This window comes from Podarcis pityusensis (genome assembly GCF_964106645.2).
Source record: "Podarcis pityusensis genome assembly, chromosome: 2".
Classification (NCBI taxonomy): Eukaryota; Metazoa; Chordata; class Lepidosauria; order Squamata; family Lacertidae; genus Podarcis; species Podarcis pityusensis.
Genome location: NC_138029.1, coordinates 97,754,802 through 97,779,572, shown reverse-complemented (window position 1 = coordinate 97,779,572; position 24,771 = coordinate 97,754,802). Strand labels below are relative to the sequence as shown.

The 24,771-nt window shown below is 40.0% G+C and overlaps 1 protein-coding gene across 17 annotated transcripts in view; it reads right to left on the bottom strand.

Moving 5' to 3' along the window:
- The window catches only part of FOXP1 (forkhead box P1), a 539,690-nt gene that overhangs the window by 227,265 nt on the left and 287,654 nt on the right, over positions 1–24,771 (bottom strand). For 13 of the 17 annotated variants that reach the window (XR_013982997.1, XM_080995718.1, XM_080995726.1 and 10 more), the window contains one exon: positions 5,768–5,949. Coding sequence is in view for 15 of the 17 variants with exons in the window: in XM_080995718.1 (XP_080851844.1) it covers positions 5,768–5,938 (171 nt within the window). In the remaining 2 variants the exon portion in view is untranslated. Of the gene's footprint in view, positions 1–5,767; positions 5,950–17,599; positions 17,724–24,771 lie in introns of those variants that run through there. The other 4 variants (XM_080995727.1, XM_080995731.1, XM_080995733.1 and 1 more) reach the window with 2 other exon arrangements.

The following is a 24,771-nucleotide window of genomic DNA, read 5'->3' as shown; positions in this document are numbered from 1 at the left end:
CGTCTCCTAACCATTTTATCAAGCAATGTTAACACTACCTAAAAATATATACTCCAGGGAAATGATAAGATTTGCATCAGGCGTAGGCAACCTAAGGCCCGTGGGCCGGATGCAACCCAATTGCCTTCTCAATCCAGCCTGCGGACGGTTTGGGAATCAGCGTGTTTTTACATGAGTAGAATGTGTCATTTTATTTAAAATGCATCTATGGGTTATTTGTGGGGCCTGCCTGGTGTTTTCACATGAGTAGAATGTGTGCTTTTATTTAAAATGCATCTCTGGGTTATTTGTGGGGCATGGGAATTTGTTCATATTTTTTTTCAAAATATAATCCGACCCAACACATGGTCTGAGAGACCGTGGACCTGCCCACCCCTGATTAACATTATACATACACTACCAATTTTGCCAGCTGACCACTAGCTTGCCAATAAATGCAAGCACACTTGCAAAATATCTGTGCACATCTGTCCACATGATGAACTTTTCCTCTTGCCATTCTTGCAAATAAATTCGCAACCAGCGTAGCTTAACCCGTCCACAAAGCATGGGCTCCTAAATGTTAAAAAGAATGTTGGATTGAGTTTGTCACCATTTAATTCTATGGCATCAAAACGGAACAGTTTATCATTGAAAAGAAGTTTGTGTTTCTGCTGCTGAGCAACACAGCTTTTCAGGTCTTCCTATTATAATGCCTACTCCAATTTCTCCACCTCTCCTTTTTGAAACCATAACAATACTTAATGATCCAAATACCTGACTAGCTGTAAAACAACCATTTTAAATAACAGATGTTTCCCTAAAACTTTGCAAGAACTGAGAAAGGAAACTTGTCCAAATATTATGGCCAATGCTAGATATTTTTAAAGCAACTGAAAGCTGTGTGCCTCCGTACATGCACAAAAATCCCAACCAGAATTCTACGCTTTGTTATTATCATGGTCATATTTTCTGTGGTCCAGCATGACCTAAAACAGCCAGCCATGCTGATCTTTTAATACATACTTCATAGGATGTGATGCTTCCCTCCAGCAATTTGATGCTCCCAGAACACTCTGAGGCATCTCATTTCCTTGTCAAAGCTTCTGTCCTGTTCTCCAGTGTCTAAGCTTCACATCTTTCTAAGAACAAGGAGCTCCCCTAGGCTACTCCAGTCTTCAACATGGGTAGCCTCACTCATGATTCAATTATCTACTGAAGGCTTCATTGGGATGTGTGGTGACCAACATTATTGTTGCTACTGAGTTACTGTAGGCTGATTATTCTCAACATTTATAACAAAGGCAGATTCTGACAAAATATATTAAAAAATTGTCCAGTAGCACCTTAGAGACCAGCTAAGTTTGTTCTCGGTATAAGCTTTCATGTGCATGCACACTTCTTCAGATACACTGAGTCACCAGACCCTTATATATAGTGGGAGGGTAGTGGGAGATGGGCTCAATGGGTATGGTAAACCTGTTGACGACTGTTAACGACTGCAATTAGTCCTACAGGAAAAAGCAAGGGGTAGTATGCAGATGATTAGCCTATGTTATGAGACAGGCATCCAATATCTCTATTAAGACCAGGTCTCTCCATAGTTTTCAGTTTAGTGATAAGTTGTAATTCAGCAACTTCTCTTTCAAGTCTGTTTCTGTAGTGTAGTGATTATCACATTCCAAGCTGGTTTTCTGTAGTGTAGTGGTTATCACGTTCGAACTGGTTTTCTGTAGTGTAGTGGTTATCACGTTCGAACTGGTTTTCCGTAGTGTAGTGGTTATCACGTTCGAGCTGGTTTTCCATAGTGTAGTGGTTATCACGTTCGAGCTGGTTTTCCGTAGTGTAGTGGTTATCACGTTCGAACTGGTTTTCCGTAGTGTAGTGGTTATCACGTTTGAACTGGTTTTCCGTAGTGTAGTGGTTATCACGTTCAAGCTGGTTTTCCGTAGTGTAGTGGTTATCATGTTTGAACTGGTTTTCTGTAGTGTAGTGGTTATCACGTTCGAACTGGTTTTCTGTAGTGTAGTGGTTATCACGTTCGAACTGGTTTTCTGTAGTGTAGTGGTTATCACGTTCGCGTCACACATGAAAGGTCCCCGGTTCAAAACCGGGCAGAAACAGCCTTACACGCAGATTCTGACATTACACATTCAAAATATGGTACACACACCAATAATGTGTGTTTAAATGTCATGTAGGAAGCATCTGTTTTCAAGCGAAGAACGACACTGACTCCAGAAAATGTAAATCTTTGCTAGAGGCAGGTATGCAGATCATCCTACCCAGATGGCATTTGCTTGCAAGAGTTGTGTTCACACATGGCTTTTCAAAAGTAACGCCTGAAGCTGAACAGATCTTCTCCCTTCTCAACCACATAGATTTCAGATTTAATCTCCTCCCTCTTACTCCCTCACATTATTCAGAAACATCCAATTTTGCCAATATTTTACTTTTCTGTTCATTCTTTCTTTCCCTTTTGGATCTATTTTTAAGCATTTGCTCTTAATGCAAGGTATTTTTTAAAAACAGATATTTGTAATGGGTTAAAACATTTGTAATGCCCCAAGTTTTCCCTATGATCAAGGTGACATGGTCAGCTACTTTACAGCTAAGGACTCTCCCTTTCTTTATCCCAAGTTTTCAGCATGATAGACACAAGTAAAGTAGGGATGAACTGAGATAAGCTCCTCTTTATAGAGAAGTACACACCTCTCATTCTTTTTTGTTCATAGCAAATATGCATGCCCCCGCATGTGCAAGAAACACTGGAATGCAGAGCTTTCCCATGAATAACTTCTACATATGTGCTTAAATGTTTGTCACTGTTCATGTTAAATATCATCTTATGACACAAGACTGAGTACCCACTAAACCTTTCCTTTATGTGCTTTGTACCTATCCCCCCCCCCCCAATTTCAGTGAAGAGCTATGAATAGCATATATCTTATTTATTTAATTTTTTAAGTTCATTTGTGTTTTACAGCTTTATACCTTGCAAATGAACATATTTTACTGGGATATCGTTTAAGTAGCCTGTATTTCCTTACTTTGCACAAAATAATAACCAAATTGTACCTGTCGCTGTGCTTTCTAGGTTGTATGGAAAAACAGGTATACTGTACTTCTGAAATTTAGTCTTTCATTTTTTTCCTTAGCGGAATATGGTACTACCCTCAAGGACATGGCTCTCCCATTTAGCTTAACCACACAGGTGCACCACAATCCCATTCAAGAAAATTAAAGCCACAGCAACAAGTTGCTATAAAAGCATTATGCTTAGTTGCTGTTCAAGGCTGCGTGTTCACCCAGCCATTATCATTGGCATGTGCCAATCCAGGGAGGGAGGGTGGAGTGACATCAGTTCACTGGATAAAATTATTAAAAAATATATTAATGAAGCTGGTTCTTATTTAGCCATACACCCCTTAGGAATCATTGCAGGTAGCCTACAAAGAAGAACAAGGTACTTGACAGAGAACCAAATCAGAAGTACCCTTCACTGATACTTCAGACAATGCAATACAGAGAAATGAAGAATTTACATTGCAATGCTGTCAGGAAACAGCAGTTCTACTTAACAGCCATTCAGATTTATTGAATGAGCATTTTATAGCAAGCATTCTGTTAAGTGACCCGAGAGCATATGTTGTATAGGGAGAAACAACTAAACAGTATGCTGCATGCTTGCTGTAGCTGTTTGAAAACAACTTTTTTTCCCCTTTTTCAGCATTAACAGTACCTAGAAACAGTATCTGGAAACCACCGCCATCAAATACACTGTGATACAGTTTTTGAGGATTGTTTGGATAGTACGCTCATTTATAAACAAACAAACAAAATACACATGCACACATGTTTAGTATGGATGTGTTATTAAACTAGCAAGTTGTTTGCTTCATAAAAGAAAATTCTATGACAAAAGAAAAAGGGAAGTGTATGGAGACCTATGGACAAGACTATAAACCAAAGGTGACTTTGTAGAAGCCAAACGCAAAACAGACAGTTAGAACTAGGTATGAACTAAATACTCATTCCTTTAAATTCCATTAAATTCATCTCCTTGAGCATTCAGGTAGGTTGCTGCTGAGTGACGTGATACAATGCATATGATGATTATTACTTCACTCAGCAGTGACCCCTCTGGTTCATTATGGCGTGGTCTTGATTATAGGTAGGTTAGAAGGTGGTAGCCATGATGTTGATGAATATTTGGTGAAAAGAGAAATGGCAAATATATGTAATACAGTTTTTGGATCTCTGAGCTGCCAGATACTCCATTAGAATGTATTATCATGCTGCTGTGGAAGTTATAAGATGGCTTTTTGTTATTTCAAAGTATTAACTTATTTCATTTGTTGCTGTGTATTTTTTTTTTTTAATGGTAGCTAGTCTGTGGTTTTGTATGAAGAGCAATATAGAAATGTGTACCAGCAAAAACAGATTGGAAAGAAGCAAAAGGTTTAGAAAAATGCAGATGCACCAACAATGGAATTAGCTCATTTTGCTGTGAAGTCTCTTGGAGAAGAAGGCTTTTGTGTACAGTGTAGTTCCAACATATTTTACTGTTCTTATTCTCTTTCACTGTCCTATATTAATCAAAGCTGTAACCCCTGTTGTCTTTGCACTACGATTCAGAATGTGCCCCTGGCGAAGAATGAGGGAAAAGTCAACAGGAATTAAGTTTCAGTGCAACTGTTTACTCAACTGTGGCCTGCACTTATTGAAATTTTATCCATGGTTTTGTATGACTACTGCAGTAATGAATTCAGCATGGCTGTGATTTTCTCACTGATTGTATTCTCACTTCAAATAAGAGACCCATAGTAAGAAAACGGCTGAAATAACTGTCTATTGCATTTAACATCATGTGACTCTCAAAACAGCTAAACTGTAGTGGAATTATGTTGTGTGCGTTTTTTCCAAGGGGGGGGGGGAAATAGCAACGTTGGCTGACTGCAATGTGTTTTCAACTCCTGTTTTCTACTGTACAACTACCTGCTGACAAGAGCATCATGTGCTCTGAAGAGTATTTACAAAGCTGCCAAATAACTTACTTAAAATACTTCAAGAATACATTCAGCATTACAGGAGACCAAGGTTGTAGTAACACACAGAACCCTCAGAAGTCCACCCCTTCTTCTTCCTTTTAATGACCCACATTATGAAAGCTTGTTTTAAAAGGTACAATTATGATTCATTTCCCCCAATTCCAATATTACAGATACATACAATATGTATTTTTAAATGTATTTTTAAATCTTTTATTGATAGACGTGTTGCTAACTTGATCATAATGGGGAAAATCCAACATTGCTCTAATGGACTTCCCTCACACAACAGGACTTCCCCTTTCTCTCTTTCCCCAATATATCCCTTCCATAGCAGATTCGGGGTGCATATGGGGGTCTGCAGGGAAGGAAGGAGGAAAACCAGAAATACCATTGTGTAAGGAGACGTCCGTTCCCAGTTGCATATGGATACCACCGGATTTCATCCAACCTTATTTCGTTGTATAAGTGCATATTCACAAACATTATTTTGTTCAGTCATCAATGGACGACAGACTCAAGCTATGAACTCTTGATCTTTCTGACAAGAGTATCGAAAAAGTAATTCCAATTGGATAAATGAAACATCCATTTTACATTTGCCCTACAGGACACAAACCACAGATAAAAACCTAGTTTCTGTAATTTTCTTATTTTTCTGGAAAATGCCACCATCTTTTTACATGGTCAAGTCTTCTCCCCCTGCACCCTCCAGGTAGTGAAATCTGAATATGTACCTGCTGCTGTTGAAGGTGGGCTAGGTCTGCTGCACCAATTTCCACTGAAGGTGTCTCTCCGTTTGATCTCGCTTCCCGTAGGCTGCACTCTAGTATATGGCTACCAGCGCTTGCTCCATTCTGAATGGCTGAACCGTTACTTTTTGTCTCAGTCCCAGATTCTTGCATCATGACTCAAAAACCTGAAATAATTCAATGGAGGAAAAAGGGAGAATAAAGCAGCTGTTGAAACCCTTGTACATTAAGATATATCTTGTTTTAAAGCTTGCCGTAGCTGTAAACATTTGACCTTTCCCTTCATACAATTTGTGCTTTCATTAATGGTTCAAGCGACCACCAGTTTATGTTTATTTGTTGGTATAGCTATATCATCAGTAAATTCTTTTTCTAAATATAGCAGCATTTACTCAACAGCTTTCCCCCCTCTCAGATATATCTGCAGACGTAGATATGCAAGCTCTAGAATTCGATTTCTTTAATTGCATCTGAACACTTCACTTAAAACCTATAATACATTCTACGTGGTACAATATGATATAGCAACAGGATGCTTGCCGGCTTGCTGTAGGAGGATGTTGTGGGCGACAGACTTGAAAAAGAGCACATACATACTCAGATGCAAAGCATCACCTATCATCCACAGCTTAGGCCTAGGGCATTGCCCCCACCCTAGGGGCTGTCCTTTGGAAGGAACAGTATCAGAGCCCTAGTGAAAGCCACCCTCTTAATCAGCCGTGAAAAGGAGACCTGATTATCAGAAATGGATGACAACCAAAGCCAAACAACAACAATTTATTTTCACGGTTGAGCTACGCTTACAGGGAAAACGAAGACACCCGAGAGCCACTAGTGAATCTGAACATTTAAATGTGAATAATGTGGGCAAATAAAACTAGTATCCAAGTTGTATTACTTGAGAAACAAATGATTAAGGGCTTTGTCCAGCATCTGCAATAATACCCAGCTCTAACTCCTGATTCAAAATAAAGGCAGAAAGAGTTTCCTAAGCACCCCCCCCCTTTTTTTTAAACATTATACTGGCAGAATGGGAACTGATGCAGTGGAGTTCCTTCCCATGCATTCTGAGTAACTTGAGAAACTCTGGACCACAAGGAATAGCACCTCCCTATACCTTGCCGACAAAGGTCCGTATAGTTAAAGCTATGGTTTTCCCAGTAGTGATGTATGGAAGTGAGAGCTGGACCATAAAGAAGGCTGATCGCCGAAGAATTGATGCTTTTGAATTATGGTGCTGGAGGAGACTCTTGAGAGTCCCATGGACTGCAAGAAGATCAAACCTCTCCATTCTGAAGGAAATCAGCCCTGACTGCTCACCGGAAGGACAGATTGTGAAGCTGAGGCTCCAATACTTTGGCCACCTCATGAGAAGAGAAGACTCCCTGGAAAAGACCCTGATGTTGGGAAAGATGGAGGGCACAAGGAGAAGGGGACGACAGAGGCCGAGATGGTTGAACAGTGTTTTCGAAGCTACCAACATAAGTCTGACCAAACTGTGGGAGGCAGTGGCGTGCTATGGTCCATGGGGTCACGAAGAGTCGGAAACGACTGAACAACAACAACAAAATGGAGAGAAGGCATATTTTTTATGCGTTAATTAAACAGCTTCTGAGGGATGCAAGAAGGGGAAATCCGCTCTTAACTGAAGGGAAAGGGGAGAAAATTAAGAATAACTGTTGTTCAACGAAGGCATTATGGCGTAATTATGATCTAGAACAAAAAGTAGAAGTGGTTCAAATAGAATAAAACAGTTGCTAAAAATCTGGCTGATCGATGTATGAAACTATAGCACTTTTACAAGCTTCGTAAATTGAATCATTTGTGGAGCTCTTAAACAGTAGCCTTTCCCCAGCTCTTAAAACAGAGGCAAAATATTCTGAGGGTGGGGTGGGGAGATCACACCTGGTAGAATATATTTTTTAAAATTGCCACACACCTTAAAGTTATAAGGTCCCTCTGATGGTCTGACTCTTGGAAGACTATACTCCTTTGGCTTGTTTTCCTATACCTAAAGCACCTTTGTCCATACAAAGCAATTCTCCCTCCTATCCCCGGTTATTTGTGTAGTTCCTTCAGTCTCATTATTCCACCTTTCATCATTTTTAGTTGTTTTGTTAATATTGATTTATAGATTTTAATTGTTTTTCTGATGATTGGCTAATGATTCCGTATGATTCTTTGTTTGTGATGTTCTATTATGTTATTGTTATTTATTGTTTGCAAGTTACCTTGTGATTCATTTCAATGAAAAGTGACATCAAAATTTAATACATCAAATCAATCAATCAATCAATCACATATACAATGTTACTGATCAGGATGAATATGATAAACTCATCACTGGCTCAGAGAAACTGAGGACAGGGGCAGGGTTGAGCCTCTGGTTTTAAAGCTATTAAAACTTTTGATGGGGAAAAGGAGGAATACTTAAATTCTTTAAAATGATGATAAAGAAAGACATTCTGGATAGCATATAAGATAGCAAGGATAGTGGATAGATTGATATTGTTCTTGATTAAGTTGCCTCTGTTTGTGCATTTCAGTCATGAGCACACTGGCTGTCAAAGAAAAGTAAGAAAATATGGTCACTGTTAAGACTACTTCCCAGAGAATCACCCAATTTTCATTTCTCACATGGTTATCGCTTTTGAAATCTCGGTGTAATTTCATGAACATTAATGCTCTGTCTCCAAGTCTGCTAAAGGTTCTTATTATCAAACATGCAAAAGCTGGGCTGTCCATACAGATACAAGCAGTCTCTCTGAGCAACAGCACTGGTGTAAAATTTTGTCAAAACAAAGCCCTTGACTTCTTACATTTGTGAAAGATTTCAAGCTAACAAATAAAATCAGTCTTTATTTCAGGGCAGTTAATTAAGGTTGACCAAGTCAGGCAGAAGTAAATTAACTTAGGTGATCAATTATTTATATGAAGCAGAATAAATGCCCTTAAAGAACTTGGCCCAGTCGTTTAAGGATGTGTAAATTAAACTAAACAGATTTATGTAATATATTTCTATTTCAGCCATTGCTAAAAACGGTTTAAAGCAAGTGATTAAATGGCAAGACCTAGTCACAAAGCCTCAGCCTGTGGTAAGCACACAGGGAAGCCAAAACAACATCTAACCATTTTGTCCACTGAGATTAAACTTGTTGGTGAACATATTAGCAGTCTAGCTTCTGTTTTAAAAATATGTAGCACATTTTGTTAAACATGTGAGGTGTACACAGCTTCAACAATCGCCATCTATGGTGTTGTTGTTTTTTTTGTCAGGAATACCTCTCTGTGCTTAGCTGGAATAAGTTGTAAAGGAAACTAGAGGTGCATGGCCAAAGCTAGTTCATGAAGGATTGCTAGCAAGCCCACCATGTCTCTATAGTGGCTCTGAGGAGCCTCGTAACAATCTGCAACCTCCTCACTGGTAACTTCAATAGGAAAAAAGAAACTTTCAGAAACAAACAGTTGTACTGCCTACACATTTCCTCCCAGGAAAGACAATGCACTAATATCGGGCTTTCACCTTCAGTGACAAAAAATGATGGTGTCAGCAAGTGAATAAGGAAAAAGTGAAATGCCTTGTTCTGTGTTGTTGTGCTCTATCCTATATTGCCTCCATCAGCCACTCAAGGTGGTGCCCAGTGATATATGATGATGTATGCCAGGCATAGGCAAACTCCGTCCCCCCAGATGTTTGGGACTACAACTCCCATCATCCCTAGCTAACAAGACCAATAGTCAGGGATGATGGGAATTGTAGTCCCAAACATCTGGAGGGCCAGAGTTCGCCTATGTCTGATGTATGCTGTGCGTTGAATTTCAACAGGGTTGTTGTTGTTATTCACCCACCCTTCACCTTAGGGTGCCTGGGAAAGTTACAACAATTTAAAATGCAATATTAGAAAAAATGGGGAAAAACTTACAATTACAAAGAATACAATCCCACAAAATAGGGTGGTCCGAAAAATACACATCTCACGTGTCAAACATAAGGAGGTCTGTATGTAAGGGAGCAATCTTTCAGCTATTTGGTGCCTGAATCTTTTAGGGCTTTAAATACCAATATTAGCACCTTGAATTGGGCCTGGAAATGGACTAGCAACCAACCAGATGAGCTGGCAACCCACAATTTAAACTGTTAATTCAGTGAAGACTGATTAAGCATCCATTGATGCTCCTGTGCCAGAATTCGTCTCTACCCTTCCTAGGAGATAGCTGTTACACGTGAATGTGGACAGGGTCATATTTCTCCTGTTTCTGGAACAACATGCTGTAGGCGTTTTTATGTCATTGACATTAAATCAATTATTTCCTGGGAAGTCGAACAGGGCTTAGTAACTTTGCCAAGCCACAGGTAGAAAACCACAGTCCGGAAACCAAGCCTTATGAGGAATGGTTGAAGGAGCTGGGTATGTTTAGCCTGGATAAGAAGAGAGTGAGAGGAGATATTATAGGTGATATTGTTTTGTTGTTTTTGTTTTAACTATTTACTTGTGTTTTGACCTCATATTTTATCCTGTGAACCGCCCTGAGATCTTGTGATGAATGGTGGTATATAAATCAAATAAATAAATCAAATCAAATCAAATCAAATCAATAAATAAGAGCCATCTTCAAATATCTAAAGGGCTGTCACATGGAAGATGAAGCAAGCTCCCCCCCCCCTTGCTCCAAAGGGTAGGACCTGAACCAATGGCTTCAGGTTACAAAAAAGGAGATTTCAACTAAACATTCAGGGAGAAAACTTTCTGGTAGTCAGAGCTGTTCAGCAGTGAAATGGACTGTCTCAGGAGGTTGTGCACTCTCCTTCCTTGGAGTTTATTAAGCAGAGGTTGGATGGTCATCTGTCATGGATGCTTTAGTTGAGATTCCTGCATTGCAGGGGTTGAAATGGATGACCCTCTGGGTCCCTTCCAACTCTGCAACTCTATGATTCTATGAACATTTACTATAAGTGACTGGGCAAGATGACCTCTGAAGTGTCATTCTATTCATAGAATCATACCATTAAATGAAATCTTTTGCATTTCAAAACCAGTTTTGAAATGACAGTGAATCAGTTGGAAGAGCTTTTGTATAAGGAAACACATAATATCACAAGGCAAATACTATGTCTATACTTATTTGAAGAAAGACACATGGAAGCCTTCTTAAAGTCCTCTGCAGAACAACTGGATATAATGATAAAGAAATGTTTGTAAAGCTATTAGAAAAGCGCAATAAAAGTTCAACAGCCAAAGCAGAGAGAAGGATAAGTGCCACACACTTCATCAGATCAGAAGCATCTGATGAAATAGGCTCTTGCTAATGCCGTTATAAATTTGTTAGTTTTTAAGATGCCAGGGGACTTGTTGTTTCCTCCTTTTTCTGAAAGAAAAACGTATTTCACATTTATCCTTGTACAGAACTAGCAAGATGCCAACAGCCCAGTGCTCAGCAATCTTCTATGCATTAGCCAGGAAAATGTCAAAATACTGCTCTGCTATATTATATGCACCCATGCAGGCACCCATGTCTGTGCAGCACACACGCACAGACACACACACCCTACTTCTTTTTTGGCATGGTTTCTCAGTCTGTGAAGTTGACTGGCTAAGCAATGTTTTGGTAAGTTTTCCTCAACAACAATCCAAGCAGGTAAAACTCAGTCTCACAAACCTTTTAAAATATTGAAAAGTTTTGTTCAGTACACAGTTACAAATACACGAACCAGTATGGTGCTCAACCAGGTTATGATGCTTTTTGAAACTACTGTTTTTGGTTTTAGCATGGTGAGTGGGTTTTTTTTAAAAAATGTAGGGAATGACTGAGAAATGTGAAAAACTAAAATGACCAAGTTAAATAATACAAAGAAAAGCCTCTGCTGGTGGTTGCTTGTTAATTTTTGTTTTTAGTGTCTCTGTGCTTAACTCTCTAATTTAATGAATGTAAATTAGTCTTTGAGATATCAATGGCTGGAGGTCATAAAACAAAGGCCGACAATACCACTTTATAGTATAAAACATAATAATAATAATAATAATAATAATAATAATAATAATAATAATAGGACTTTGTTACATGAGACCTCACAAAGCCAAGAACAATGCATATTTGCTGTTACGCAAGGACCCTCCTCCTGTGCAGAATTTTCATAATTATAACAGAAAGGCGTAAATTTTCTAATGCATGGCAGCTCAAAAAGTAATCAAGAGAATGAGCCTGAGGGCTATTTTAATGTATGCAAAGCTAGTGACCCACAGTAAATGGGAGGTGGGCTTCAATGAATGCAAAGTAATGCACACATACTAAAGACCTGGTCTGATGAGGGACGGCTAAAATTAACACCCAATTAATTTCCAAATTGACAAACAAATGAAACCCATAAATCTACTTTCTCATTAATTTTCTTGTGGTATAATTTAAAGCAGTAATATGAGGGCAAAAATTGAGCATTATCCATCATAAATATCAAAAAAGATAGCACTGTAACACCATAAATTATGCATATTACCTGTTGTTAAAAATGATTAATGTATTATCAACTTTATCACACACTGTCTATGTCTAGACATATCCGAAATCTGAAATTTCATTTAGTACTTAGGGGGAAAGGGGCTCCAGAACGGATGGAATTATCAACAGCGCATTTCGAGCCTGGCCCTGTGACACAAAGGTAGCTGCTTCTCATGCTGTCATTTGGGAGTTCCAGGGTTGGAACTGGACTCATCCCAAGCTTTGGGTCACTGGAGGTTGAACATATTGAAGAGGTGATGTTCACTTCCCAGGGGAACTGAAACAAATCACAGTGCACTAAGAGCATCCTTTAGTAGCTGACCCACAGACTGGCACTGGCATCTGCTTAGCAAGGGGCCAGTCACCTCCTGTGCCCTCCTGGCTGTAGGGAAAGCAGTGCTCAGTGATGTAGAGAGGTGGAGAATAAAAGGTTAAAACCAAGAACTTTGAAGGAAACCGAGACGAGACGGAAATCTAATATAATTCAGCCTGTAGGAGAGTCAAGTGTATCACCTTGACCAATTGCAGTAGACATTTCCTTGCACTCACACAGTTCCCTGCAATTTCTCCCAATTGATCCAAAACATATAATTCTTGTAAGAAGCTTTCATTTGAAATAACACTTGCCCCCAAATCTCCTTACTAGTAGCTTCAGCGGCTGCCCTCTATCCAACAACGCTTGCCTGGCACTTAATTACATATAATAGCACACCATCCCTTTTCTCATCTCTTTATGACCCAAATGGCAATGGGTGTCAACAGTATGGCTCTGGGATCTCTAAAGCTGCTGAGGGATTGATACTCAAACCCAATAAAATATAAGAGAGTTAATGGCTAATTCTCTGATGAACTTGAAACATAAGGCAAGTAGCGTCCTTGAGAAGAAATTCAGGAGTCAGCACCCTGAGTTCTACAGCAATGTAAATATTTTGTGTAGTCTTCAACAAGCTATTTAATAATGGGAAGTCCAATCCTAAAAGTGCCGCTCCAACAAACATGGCACCAGAATCACAGACTTGCCCAGTTCTGCCACATTTGCAAGTGAAAGTCTCCCTAATGGACAAGGCAGAGCAAGAAAAGGACATTCTAAAACAAAGCTATTGGCTATCAGAGGCATTATTTGGGGCTATCTAGAAACTGGTGTTGAGATATCTGGATACCAAGATGTCAGCCCTTCAGAGAAAGGGAAAGAAAGATTTGCAGGAACTGCCCCCTTTCATGATTGGATATGTGTGTTCACACAAACTGTTATCACTGGGGTGGGGAGATGGAGACGAGAAAAAACATACTTCTTTATCAGGTGAAGACAGGGCCATCCAATCCAAACGTATGAATTAGGATTTAAAACACTCACCAAAAACAAATACAGTGATACTTCGATTCTCGAACGTCTCCATTGACAAACGTTTTGGAACCTGAATGTGAAAAAGCCGGAAGTAAATGCTTCCGTTTTTGAACGCGCCTTGGAAGCCAAACAGCTTCCGCTGCGTGTTTTTCAATTTTCTCAACTGATTTTGCAGACCACCCTTTGCGCCTCAGTTTTCGAATGTTTCAGAAATAGAATGGTCTTCTGGAACGGATTACATTCAAGAACTGAGGGACCACTGTAATGTACTTCCAATATACATGGTTCACAGTCCCTATTCAAAGGAACTTGCCATCTATATTTGAGGGCAAGGGTAACATCAGCATTCAGCTTTTTGTGGCATCTGTGTGGATATTTAGCATATAATCCAACACTCCACTACAGAAGTTGAACACAGTGCTTAGTTCTTAGATCACAACAACACATAAGTCATTTTTCGTAGCATGATTCTCTTATCGGTCCACAGTAATACCATGGCAAGACTCTAATGCTCTCAGTCCCCTTTTCTATAAAGTTTAGTTCCCAACACCAAATGTAAAAACATAATTGATAAGCACGTATGTTTGTTCCTACCACTTGAGACCTATTGGTATATATGTGAAATTAGGAAATTTTGCCCCAATGTGCACCACTTTACACTTGCTTACATTCAATTGCATTTGCCATTTTAATGCCCATTCACCCAGTTGGAGAATTCATTTTGGAGCGTTTTGCAATCACTTTTTCTTGTAATCACCTTGGAGAATTTGGTATCACCAGCAAACTTGGCTTCTTCTTCTTCTTCTTTGGCGATCACTCGAAGCCGAGTAAGATTGTCTTCCATAAACACGGTTTTAACAATGAGTCTGTAAGTCAATTCTGTATCTGCACATCCTTCCACAGTGGGGACATTGGTTTCCTGGCGGGAGTTGATCACGGTGTGGATTTGCCAAGCGTGCCTTCCTCCTAGCACATTTCTCCCTTGCGACCTGAGTTCAAGTGTCTTCAAAGCCCATGACACCTTTGGTAAAGGCTGTTCTCCAACTGGAGTGCTTGCAGGCCAGTGTTTCCCAGTTATCAGTGTTTATGCTACATATTTTTAGATTTGCCATGAGACAGTCTTTAAACCGTTTTTGTTGATCATCAGAATTACACTTTCCATTTTTAAGTTCGGAATAGAGTAGTTGCTTTGGAAGACGATCATCAGGCATCCACACAACATAACCAGTCCAACGAAGTTGATGTCAAAGAATCATTGCTTCAACACTGGTGATCTTTGATTCTTCCAATTTTTCGGCGACACTGTTGATGGAATCTTTTGAGGAGTTGGAGATGGCATTTATAAGTGCCCCTTGTTTCATAAGCATATAGTAAGGTTGGTAGTACAATAGCTTTGTAAACAAACATTTTGGTTTGCCTGTGAATGTCCCGGTCCTCAAACACTCTGCACTTCAATCGGGAGAAAGCCGCACTCGCAGAGCTCAGGCGATGCTGGATTTTGGCATCAATGTTGGCCCTTGTGGAAAGATAACTGCCTTGGTAGGAGAAGTGATTGACATTGTCCAACGTTACACCATTGAGTTGAATTTGTGGCGCTGCAGGGGGGTTATTTTGTACTTGTTGGTGCAGCACTTTGGTTTTTTGGATGTTGAGTGATAGGCCAAACTTTTCGTAAGCTTCTGCAAAGATATTTAGGATGGTTTGGAGGGCGTATATCATCCTTAAATCATGGTCATTTAGAAGCAAGACGAAGAGCACATGTTCCAGTACTGATCCATGGTCAATCTTACTCCTCCATCGTGAGAACTGCCAATTTATTCCTACTCTCTACTTCCTATTCTTTAACCAGGACCTGCCCTGTTATTCCATGACTGCTAATCTTACTCAAACACATTTTCAAAGTCTTAGTATATCAGATGATTCACCTCTATCTCTATGCTTGTTGACACTCTCAAAAGTCTCTGAAAAATTAGTGAGACAGTACTGACCCTTGGAGAACCCATGCTGGTCTCACTTCCACAAGATTTGGGCTTTTATATACAGTACTTGGTAATTCTGACTTTCCTAACTAGCCTGTAATTTATGGGTCTCCTCTACAAAAAAGAATAGTGTTATGTTAGCCACTTTCCACTCCTCACCTGTGGAAGCTGATATGGAACAAGCAATCAGCAACTGCACATTTTAGCTCATTAAGACCTTTCAGATGGAAGCCATCCAGACCCAGAAATTTGTCAAATTTTAATTTGTCAATAAGGCCTTGAATAGTAGTTCCCAAACTCCCCTCCTTTCCTCTGACCCTAGAAAAATGCCGAGTGTCTTGGTGAACCATGTAATAATTTTTGTACTGATTGTACTGTGCTGTGCTAGATGATATTTTATTTTATTTTTAGAGGCACATTATGGACCCGCTGAATGAAGTTTGGAGACCACGGGTAGTCCATGGCCAGAGTTTGACAACTCATGGAATAGAACATTGTCTCTTGTAACCATTATCTTCCTCAGTCCCTCAGACTCCTATCCTGTCTCACATCTTCTGCTTTGAAGAAGATGCAAATAATTAATTTTGCTTCTCTGCAATCTCCTCTTCCTCCTTTAGCACACTTTTTGACAAGGTCCAACCACCTCCATAGCTGGTCTCCTGCTGCTAATGCATTTAAAAAATTTTGGTTGGTTTTTATGTTTTTAGCAAGGTTTTCCTGAAAATATTTTTTTTTCTTTCCTTATTAACCAAACATTTGTCATGCTATTGACAAGACAATGATTTTAAAACACCAGTAACCATATGCTACAGATATTTACTCAGAAATAAGTCATACTGTGTTCAGTAGAGCTTACTCCGAAGAAAGTATGCATTGGATCGCAGTCTTAAGTAGGGTCTGCAGGATAATCATCATCATCATCATCTCTGTGGTTAAGCAGTGCTTTGTTAAGCTATGACACCATAAAGTTTAGTTTCTTATTCAATTTTCCCCCATTGTCTGCCCCAGAGAGAAGGACTGATTCATCATAGCAATGCTAGTCAATTAATGACTGCATGGTTAGGTCACAACACTTCAAATGCCGATTCACCTCAAGCCCCATGAATGCTCTAGCAATCAAAACGAACAATATGTTTCAGATCATTATGGCGACTTAGTGAGTACCATCCATCAGGACTTTGCAAACGTTTTCTTGTCGGCTTGCCTGGATGACTAACAGGTCAATCATTTAATCTGATCCTTTAAAAACTCCTTATGCACTTATATTTTGTTTTCTTATAATTTTAATGGCAGTTCTCCCCTATAAAGTTACAGGCCTCTGCATTAAACATAAAAAGCTAACATTAACTTTTCTCTAAATGTGCTCACTCTTCTATTTCCTTAGGATTCAAAGTTTATTGCTAACAGGTTGTATCTGATATTCAAATTATGTACAGTGCTTTCTGCCCTGTGACTCCACAATGACTGTTCATTTTTAAGTAGGACTGTGTAAAGTCCTGCAGCTGACCCACTGAAATCAATGAAGCATACAATGTTCTGCTACTTGGTATAAGATACCCTTAAACAACAATGGAGGAGAGGAGAAATGGGGGGGGGGCAACAAGTTCTTTACAAAACAGCAACTACTAGTACCACTTTATTTCATTAGAGCTCCTAGCACATAAGAAGAAATATAACAATGCAAAACATCTGAAGATGTAAATACACTTTCAAACATAAGACTATTGCATACTAATACACTGCAAGCAAGCACACAAAATGATGAAAACACACCAAGTCGTCATACGTTAGCATATTAATTGGTTTGTTTATACATTGTCTGCCATCCTTACAAGAGTTTACATCAGCTATGCTCTAAAACAAGTTTAAAAAAATTCCTTTCCTAACTTCATGGAGGACACAAGCACCAACATACTGTTAAAAGAAACACACACACACACACAGAGAGAGAGAAAATTACTATATATCATTCAGAAGAAGGTTCTTTTTTGTGATTACCTTGTTCATAGCCCTATCCTTTTGTCCTAGACATTTAAAGTCCTTGTTTGATCCACACAGAATTTTCTAGTCATCAGATGTTCTATTACTGTGCTAGCCGTCTTGCAGGAGTGCTCTCTCCCTTCTGAAAAAAGCAAACAACTGGATAGATATCATTACACTAAGGAAATCTCTTGGAAAAAAACCAAACAACTTGCTAATCTTTGTAGCCCCTTCATCTAAAGTTAACGATAAGAAAAACAAACCCAAGTCAGTTTCAGCCACATTCCAGGGACAAGTTCCCCTTTTCTTCTTTATCAAAATCCTAGCTTTTAAAGCTCCCCCCCCAACTCCCCACCCCCAGCAGACCTTGCAGGCTAAACTGCTGCTCACACCCGCAAACAAAGCAATATTTGTTTAATAACTGATTGCTGCCATGGGTACAGTAAACAAGGGCCCTGGCGTTTGTGTTTATGAACAAACACATCATCTTGCAAGAGCAATTTAACATTAACCAGGTGGAATAATCAACAGATTTCATAGGTGACACTCAGGGCAGGACAACTGTAAACAGAGGAGGGAGGAGAAAGGGGCCACTCTCAGGGAATCAAGGTTGAGGCAAATGCATTGCAGAGTAAACAGCTGGGGAGAGGTCAAGACAAACAAACTGTGATCCTCCTGACATTTTGAGAAGCAGGAAGGTTGTGTGTTACACGCATCAGCTGCTGACCACCATGAAAATCAAACCAGTTGGGGACCAGGGCGACTTGTTTATACAGTGCCAGGTTGCTTCTAAACAAGAAGTTGCAATTATCCAAATTGTGCTCTGTAGTCACTGCACTAACCGGAGAGATCAAATCAGATGCCATTCCCCCCTCCCTCACAGAAGGCATGTGAAACAACAGCGCTGTTAACAGAAGGAGGGGGCAGAAACAGAAGTGCAGGTGGTTAATTGTTAAAGTTATATTTACAGGAAAAGGCATCATTTACAGGAGAAGGGAGGGGAGGGGGAGGGGGAGGGGGAGGGGGAGGGAGAGGCAGAGGGAGAGGGAGAGGGAGAGAAGCGCCATATTAAATCCATTTTGTCCACGAAGTTGTTTAGATCAGTTACCAATGCCTGTTAATTAGAATGTTTTGGATTCTACTAAAAAGCCTAATCTGTTGTACGCAACTATCAAGAGCAGCACATAGCTTTTTAATGCAGTATTAAGTTCAGAATAACCAATGGTATGCATATCAAAGGCAGAGACCCAACGTAAAGGTGCAGCTGTAGAAAAATGCAGTTGTTGGCAATTTCTAATTCCTTTTTGCGATTCCTAAATCCATTGACCAAGAGCTTATAAACAGGCTACCATCCAACCCTACTATAATTGACAGATATTGATGTCATTAGCCAGTCTAAAACTCCCATGCTTTTCTTTGGTCAAGTGTTAATGTACTGCTTGGAAACAGGTAATTTCTAGACCCTGCTGGACCCTAAGTCAATGTTTGGGCGATTCTAGAAATGTCTGACCACAGACTCAACTCTCTTATAGATTATTTATGCTCAATGTGTCCATATTTCAATCTGCCACCTTCTGTATTGGTCTGAATTTGGCTGATACATATGTACTCAATATTTCTGTCATGTCTTTATTCTGTATATACCCTCACCAGTGTCCTCAGATTGCTGGAGAAACCCAGCTGGAGCATTAGACTAGAAATAGAGAAAGCCAGGTTTAAATTTGCCCTCAGCAATGAAGCTCACTGGTGACTTTGGGTGAGATGCCACCACTCAAGAATAACCTACCTCTGAGGAGCAACCATAGTTTAGTGGCAGAGCACAAGGTTTGCATGCAGAAGGTTCCAGGCTCATTCCTCGGGTTTTTCAAGATAGAGGGTTGGACTAGATGACCCTCGGGTCCCTACCAACTCTACAATTATATGAATAGGGAGGACCCATCTGATACACTGGAGAGCCACTGCCAGGCAGTGTGAACAATACAATCTTAAAGTCTCACAAGGTATAAGGCATTTTCTGATGTTCCTACTTGTTATTGTGATAATAAAAAGGGCTAAGCCAACTTAGCTCCTTGGAGGAAAAGTAGAATATAAATGCAATTTAAATATAGATGTCCAAAATCATGCTCTGCCAGAACTCCAAATCAGGCTTCTGGAATCTCTCAGCCATGCCAAGAGAAAAGTCCCTATTGTGACCTGAGGTGCCTCCAGATTTGTCAGCATTTTGTGGGAGGAACTCAAGTGCATACTGGAACTTTAGGTGTAACGTGGATTAAAGTACTCTGTTGCAATAAATCCCCTAAAAAAGAAAAGCGAACTTTTTGCAGTTTGGAAAGTGATGGGGAAATGCATTGAAAACTGTGGAATGAACAAATGACTTAACATGAATACATCTAAACACTCTGTGAGCAAATCACAATGAATGCAGAATGAATGCTTACTGCCATATAACCACCCCGTAAACAAATCAGATGAGTGTTCAATAGTGGACATAGTCTACCCACCGTAAGCTTTGTGCAAGTAAATCAGGATGAATGCTGAATAAACAAACCATCTGAAGGAGCTAAGACAAGGACTAGCAAGTAGCATCAAGTATGTGGAGAATACTATGAAGCACTGTTCTGGTCATAACCTGGAGAGTGCTTCTTTAGAATACCACTGGTGATCAGTTTCCATAAAAACAACCTGCCTGAAGCTACATCTTCAGATGAGGGTATGCTTGGGCTTAAACCAAAGTGTGGGAGACCATTGTGGCTATTCAGCAGAGAAGGGAAAGCAGGGCAATGCAAGTTTTTAAGCATTAGCCCTGGTAAAGTTGACAAAATTAAACCCTGGCTGAGGCCGTTTTCTTCCCAAAAGCCCACCCTCCAGAATGCTTGCTGTTGAGTAGGCTATATGAAGGAGACCCATCACAAGTCTGACCATGACAAAACAATCACATGTTGACAGAAAAAGGAGTAGCATGACATCTGGATTTGATAACTTTGGGGGGGGGGAATGGACTGGTTTGCTTGTCACACTAAACCTTGGACTCACACACTCCTTAAAGGTTCTGTTTTGACAACCCCCTGAGTATCTGATTGTGAGGAAGTTCGCTCTAGCTAAGACCACAAGGAGTTCTTTCTAGATATGTGATGTGGCTCAATCCCACCTCACACAGAACTCTCACACACATCTGTGCACATGTATATAGCCCTTTCTGATCTGTTCCAGATGTGTGGACAGTATGTATGGTTGCCACCCACACTGGCAGCATAGCACAGGGCTAGCCTATGTGAGCCCCTGACTACCCTCACGGACTGAGACGGAAACCTTGGGTTAATGGGAGAATTAATAGCAATGCGAGTGTCTGTCCTCTTATACCATGCTTGGTAAGCTTAGGTAGCCTTTGTTGAGTGACTTGATAAAATGCTTTTTGAAAGACTGAGTTCACATTGTCAGCTGGATCGCTCCCATCCATATGCTCATTGACACTCAAAGGACTCTAAAGGTAAGTTAGATAGGACCTATCCTCATAGATCTTAGGGAACAGTTACATACTTCCTTCCACAGTGTCTTCCGCAGTGAAGACAGAGTCATCCAGCTTCTCTGCAATCTCCTTTCCCTGCTTTAGCATATCTTTGACTTCCTTGTGCCCAAAGGTCCAACCGTGACCCTGGCCAGTTTCCTGCTTCAAATGTAGTCAAATAATTTTTATTGTTGGTTTTAAGCTGTGCATGTTTTTTAATAATTTGTTGTTGTTGTATCCTTTATTGCATACGTGAATTTAGTCTTCCAAAAGTTTGAGTTTATATTCGTTTTCCTTCTTTGGACAAGACTTCTATTTTCTGAAAGAAGCCTTTTTGCTTCTAATATGTTCATTGACTTTACTCATTAACCATGTTGGCATCCTATTGGTTTTGATAGGACCTTTCCTGATCCGTACTGTACACTCTACCTAAACCTCCATTATTGTGGCTTTGAATAGCTGCCAAGCATGTTAGATAGATCTGACCCTCCTGATTTGGCTTTCAGCTTCCTTTTTACCAGTTCCCTTATTTTATTTTATTTTAGAACTTTCCTCTTCTGAAGTCAAATGTGAATGGGCTGGACTTTCTTGGCATCTGTTCACTTAAATATGTGTTGTAAAATGGATCATGTGCAAAATATTGCACGTGCAGCCTGTTATTTCAGCATTAAGACATCTTCACATCGAAACGGAACTGCTTCTTCTGTGGTCCTTTTACAGTACGTAAAATCACAGTTTATTCAGTGCAAAGTAAGTACTATATGATAAAAACTACAAGCATATCATTCAAATGCTTTATTGGTCAAATAGATGGATGCTTTTATTAGTTCAACCTTTTTTGTAATGGAGTGCCACTGATGACCCAGTGTTATCCTCATTCCCTGCCATTAATCACACTCCTAAGAGCTCATTTTGCTTTAAAATCTTAAGAAATTGCCATAATTTAAAGACATGGTGTCTACCTAATGGGAAATGCTTCACAGATTGTATCGTTTCTTATAACCATAGCTTTATGGCAATGCTGACCACAATGTTAAGGCATTAGAAAGCTGAATAAAATATTTCAGTGCTAGAAAAGCTATATGTAAACTTTCTTTTGTATGTGTGGTTTGCTACATCTTTACTACTTTAAAATCACAGTGCTTTGGGAATCACAGAATTCAAACATGCATGGCTTATGTAGATTAAGACTATGAAAACATTCCCTGAGCAAATATAAAATAACGAATAAGTACATTAAAGAGGATCCCTAGTACAAACAGTGACTATAGGTTTTAAACAAATACCATACAGAGGTACATTCTTTATTCAGGGTGCTGTATAATCTTTATACCTTCTCAGTTCAACTGCAGAAAACTAAGGATATTTCCTGGTTCGGAATCACTTCTCCAGCATTTTCAGCTGTGAAATTTACAGAAAGATTTAAACTAACATGATGATAATCTTAACCCATAAAGCTTGCTATTATGAAGATGCACATGGCAAAGTGTTTTGACAATGTTGACTATTATGGGAGGGAAAACATATATAAGAGAATTCCACCAAAACGTAAAAGCAAAAGTGAGGAAGGGAAAAACACTTCCATTTTTTTAAAGCATCTTTAAACACCTTGCAAAGGAAAATGTGGTGCAATTATATTATAAAGTGAATACAAAAGAGTGCTCTTTTTTCAGCTAGCTAATAAGGCATTAGTACCTACTAGCCTTATAAATATGGTGTGTAAATCACATCAAATTCAAAGTGTCTGAATTTATTATAACAAGAGCTGGAGAGAAACATTAACTTTCTGGGTTGTTGCTAAGGATTAGCTCTTGTTTACAACTCTGTATTTATAGAGCGGGGGATGGATTGTCAAATGAAGGACAAAGATGAATACAGCTGAACAAATGCAGCCTTGATTTAGAGAAATCAGATCTCGCCATAGTCTAAGAGGAAACATTTCTTTTTAAGGAGAAAAAGAATATGTTCATTAAGTTGCTTCCTAATGCTATGTACAACTAGCCTGCTTTATTAGGGAGGAAATATGCAAATAGATTTTCTGACTCCACAGTTCTAGTCCAAGATACCAAATATGACAAGTGTTCAAACAGATAGCTTTTGTGAGTGATAGAAGCCAGCTTAGGAGGCTGATAATGGAATACAGAACCTTTCACCTGTATGTTGCTTCTGCAAATCCAACTTGCTCTGTAGTGACCAAAAGTTATTACAGCCTGACGGCTCATCAACAGCATACTCGAAAGGCCGTTTGGCAGCTTGAAACTAGCTCATCACAGGAGAGGTGTCCACTTCATCAAGTCCTTTCCAAAAACAGCTGCAACCTGGTTAACTGTTTTGGTAGCAGTCAGCCTGATCCAAATAAAGTGTTTTGCCACCAAACAGCAACCATAGGTATCTGCCTCGACCTATTAGTAAACAGGGCTTAAACACGAGCTGGATAATATCAACTACTTTGCTAAATCTGGCAAAGATGTACTTGGTTGAGTGGCTAACATGGAACAGAGTTATCAGCTCAACAAGGGAGTAGCACACTTATATTACACCTAACACTTCAATCTGAGGCCACATCCTCATCAACAACAAACACATTACATCAACCCCAGATGTGGTGCAAATCATTTTCCTTCCATTGAAGTCACTGAAACAGTAAAAACAGCCACTTCCATGTCAAGAACCACCCTGCCTACAATGCCACAACAGAAGACAATATATGGTGTAACGCAGTGTCCAATCACAGCACACCACAACTAATATCATGTGAGGCCACAATTCAGATGATAGGCATGAGGGATGTATCTCTTTGGCCTCAGGTCATTACTTTGGTAATGTGGAACTGTGGAAAAATACTTATCACAAAACAGACTAGCTTTGGAACACACATGGGAACTTGAGCGCTGACAGGAGCAGGAGTCAGGAGTAGGTCAGCAGCGAAACAATAAATCATCCAATGTCAGTGAAGTTAACCCTTTATCCAAATAAACAAAACAGCTCAGTCCTAGTGGTCACAGCAACCCTTCCCAGTAGCTCTTGCCCCAATAGAGCAGTTGCGAGGACTGAAGGTCCCTGCCTTCCCACTGCTCTCTAAAGCTCCTCGCCCCAGTTCCTTCCTCAGCAGCCTAAGGCTCCTTTTCTTTTTGCTCCACCCTCAATTTCTCTGCATGTTCTGGGATACTAGTGAGGAGGGGAGCTGGTCACAGCAGGAGTGGGAGATTCTCTGACTTCTTCCGTACCTGTCTCCTCTCCAGCCTTCGGTTCTACCTCTGGAGTCTGGACTGCTCTCTGCCACAGAATCTTCCTGCTCTCTAAATCCTATTCCCGCTTCAGCTTCTGACACCTCCTCCTCCCCTCTTAGACCACTCATCCTTGCCCCACCACCAGTCCCCTGGCTCTGACCTTCTTTCCCTGGGGGATCCCCAGCTGGTGCCTCCCACCACTTATCTCTTATTTCTGCCTAGAACCTCACCTTGGAACTTCAGGTAGAAAGCCAATCACACTCAACTCCAGCAAAGTAGGGTACCAGAACAGAGCACCTCATGCAGATAAGCGAGGGAAGGAGGAATACAAACTATAATACAAAACGGCTTTAATTTTCTCCCATGTCTCCCCCTGACCCTCTATGATATATGGGGATACTGTGCCTTGCCTCAACTCTATTTGTCTAACACTCTTCACCCAGAAAAGGAGGAAG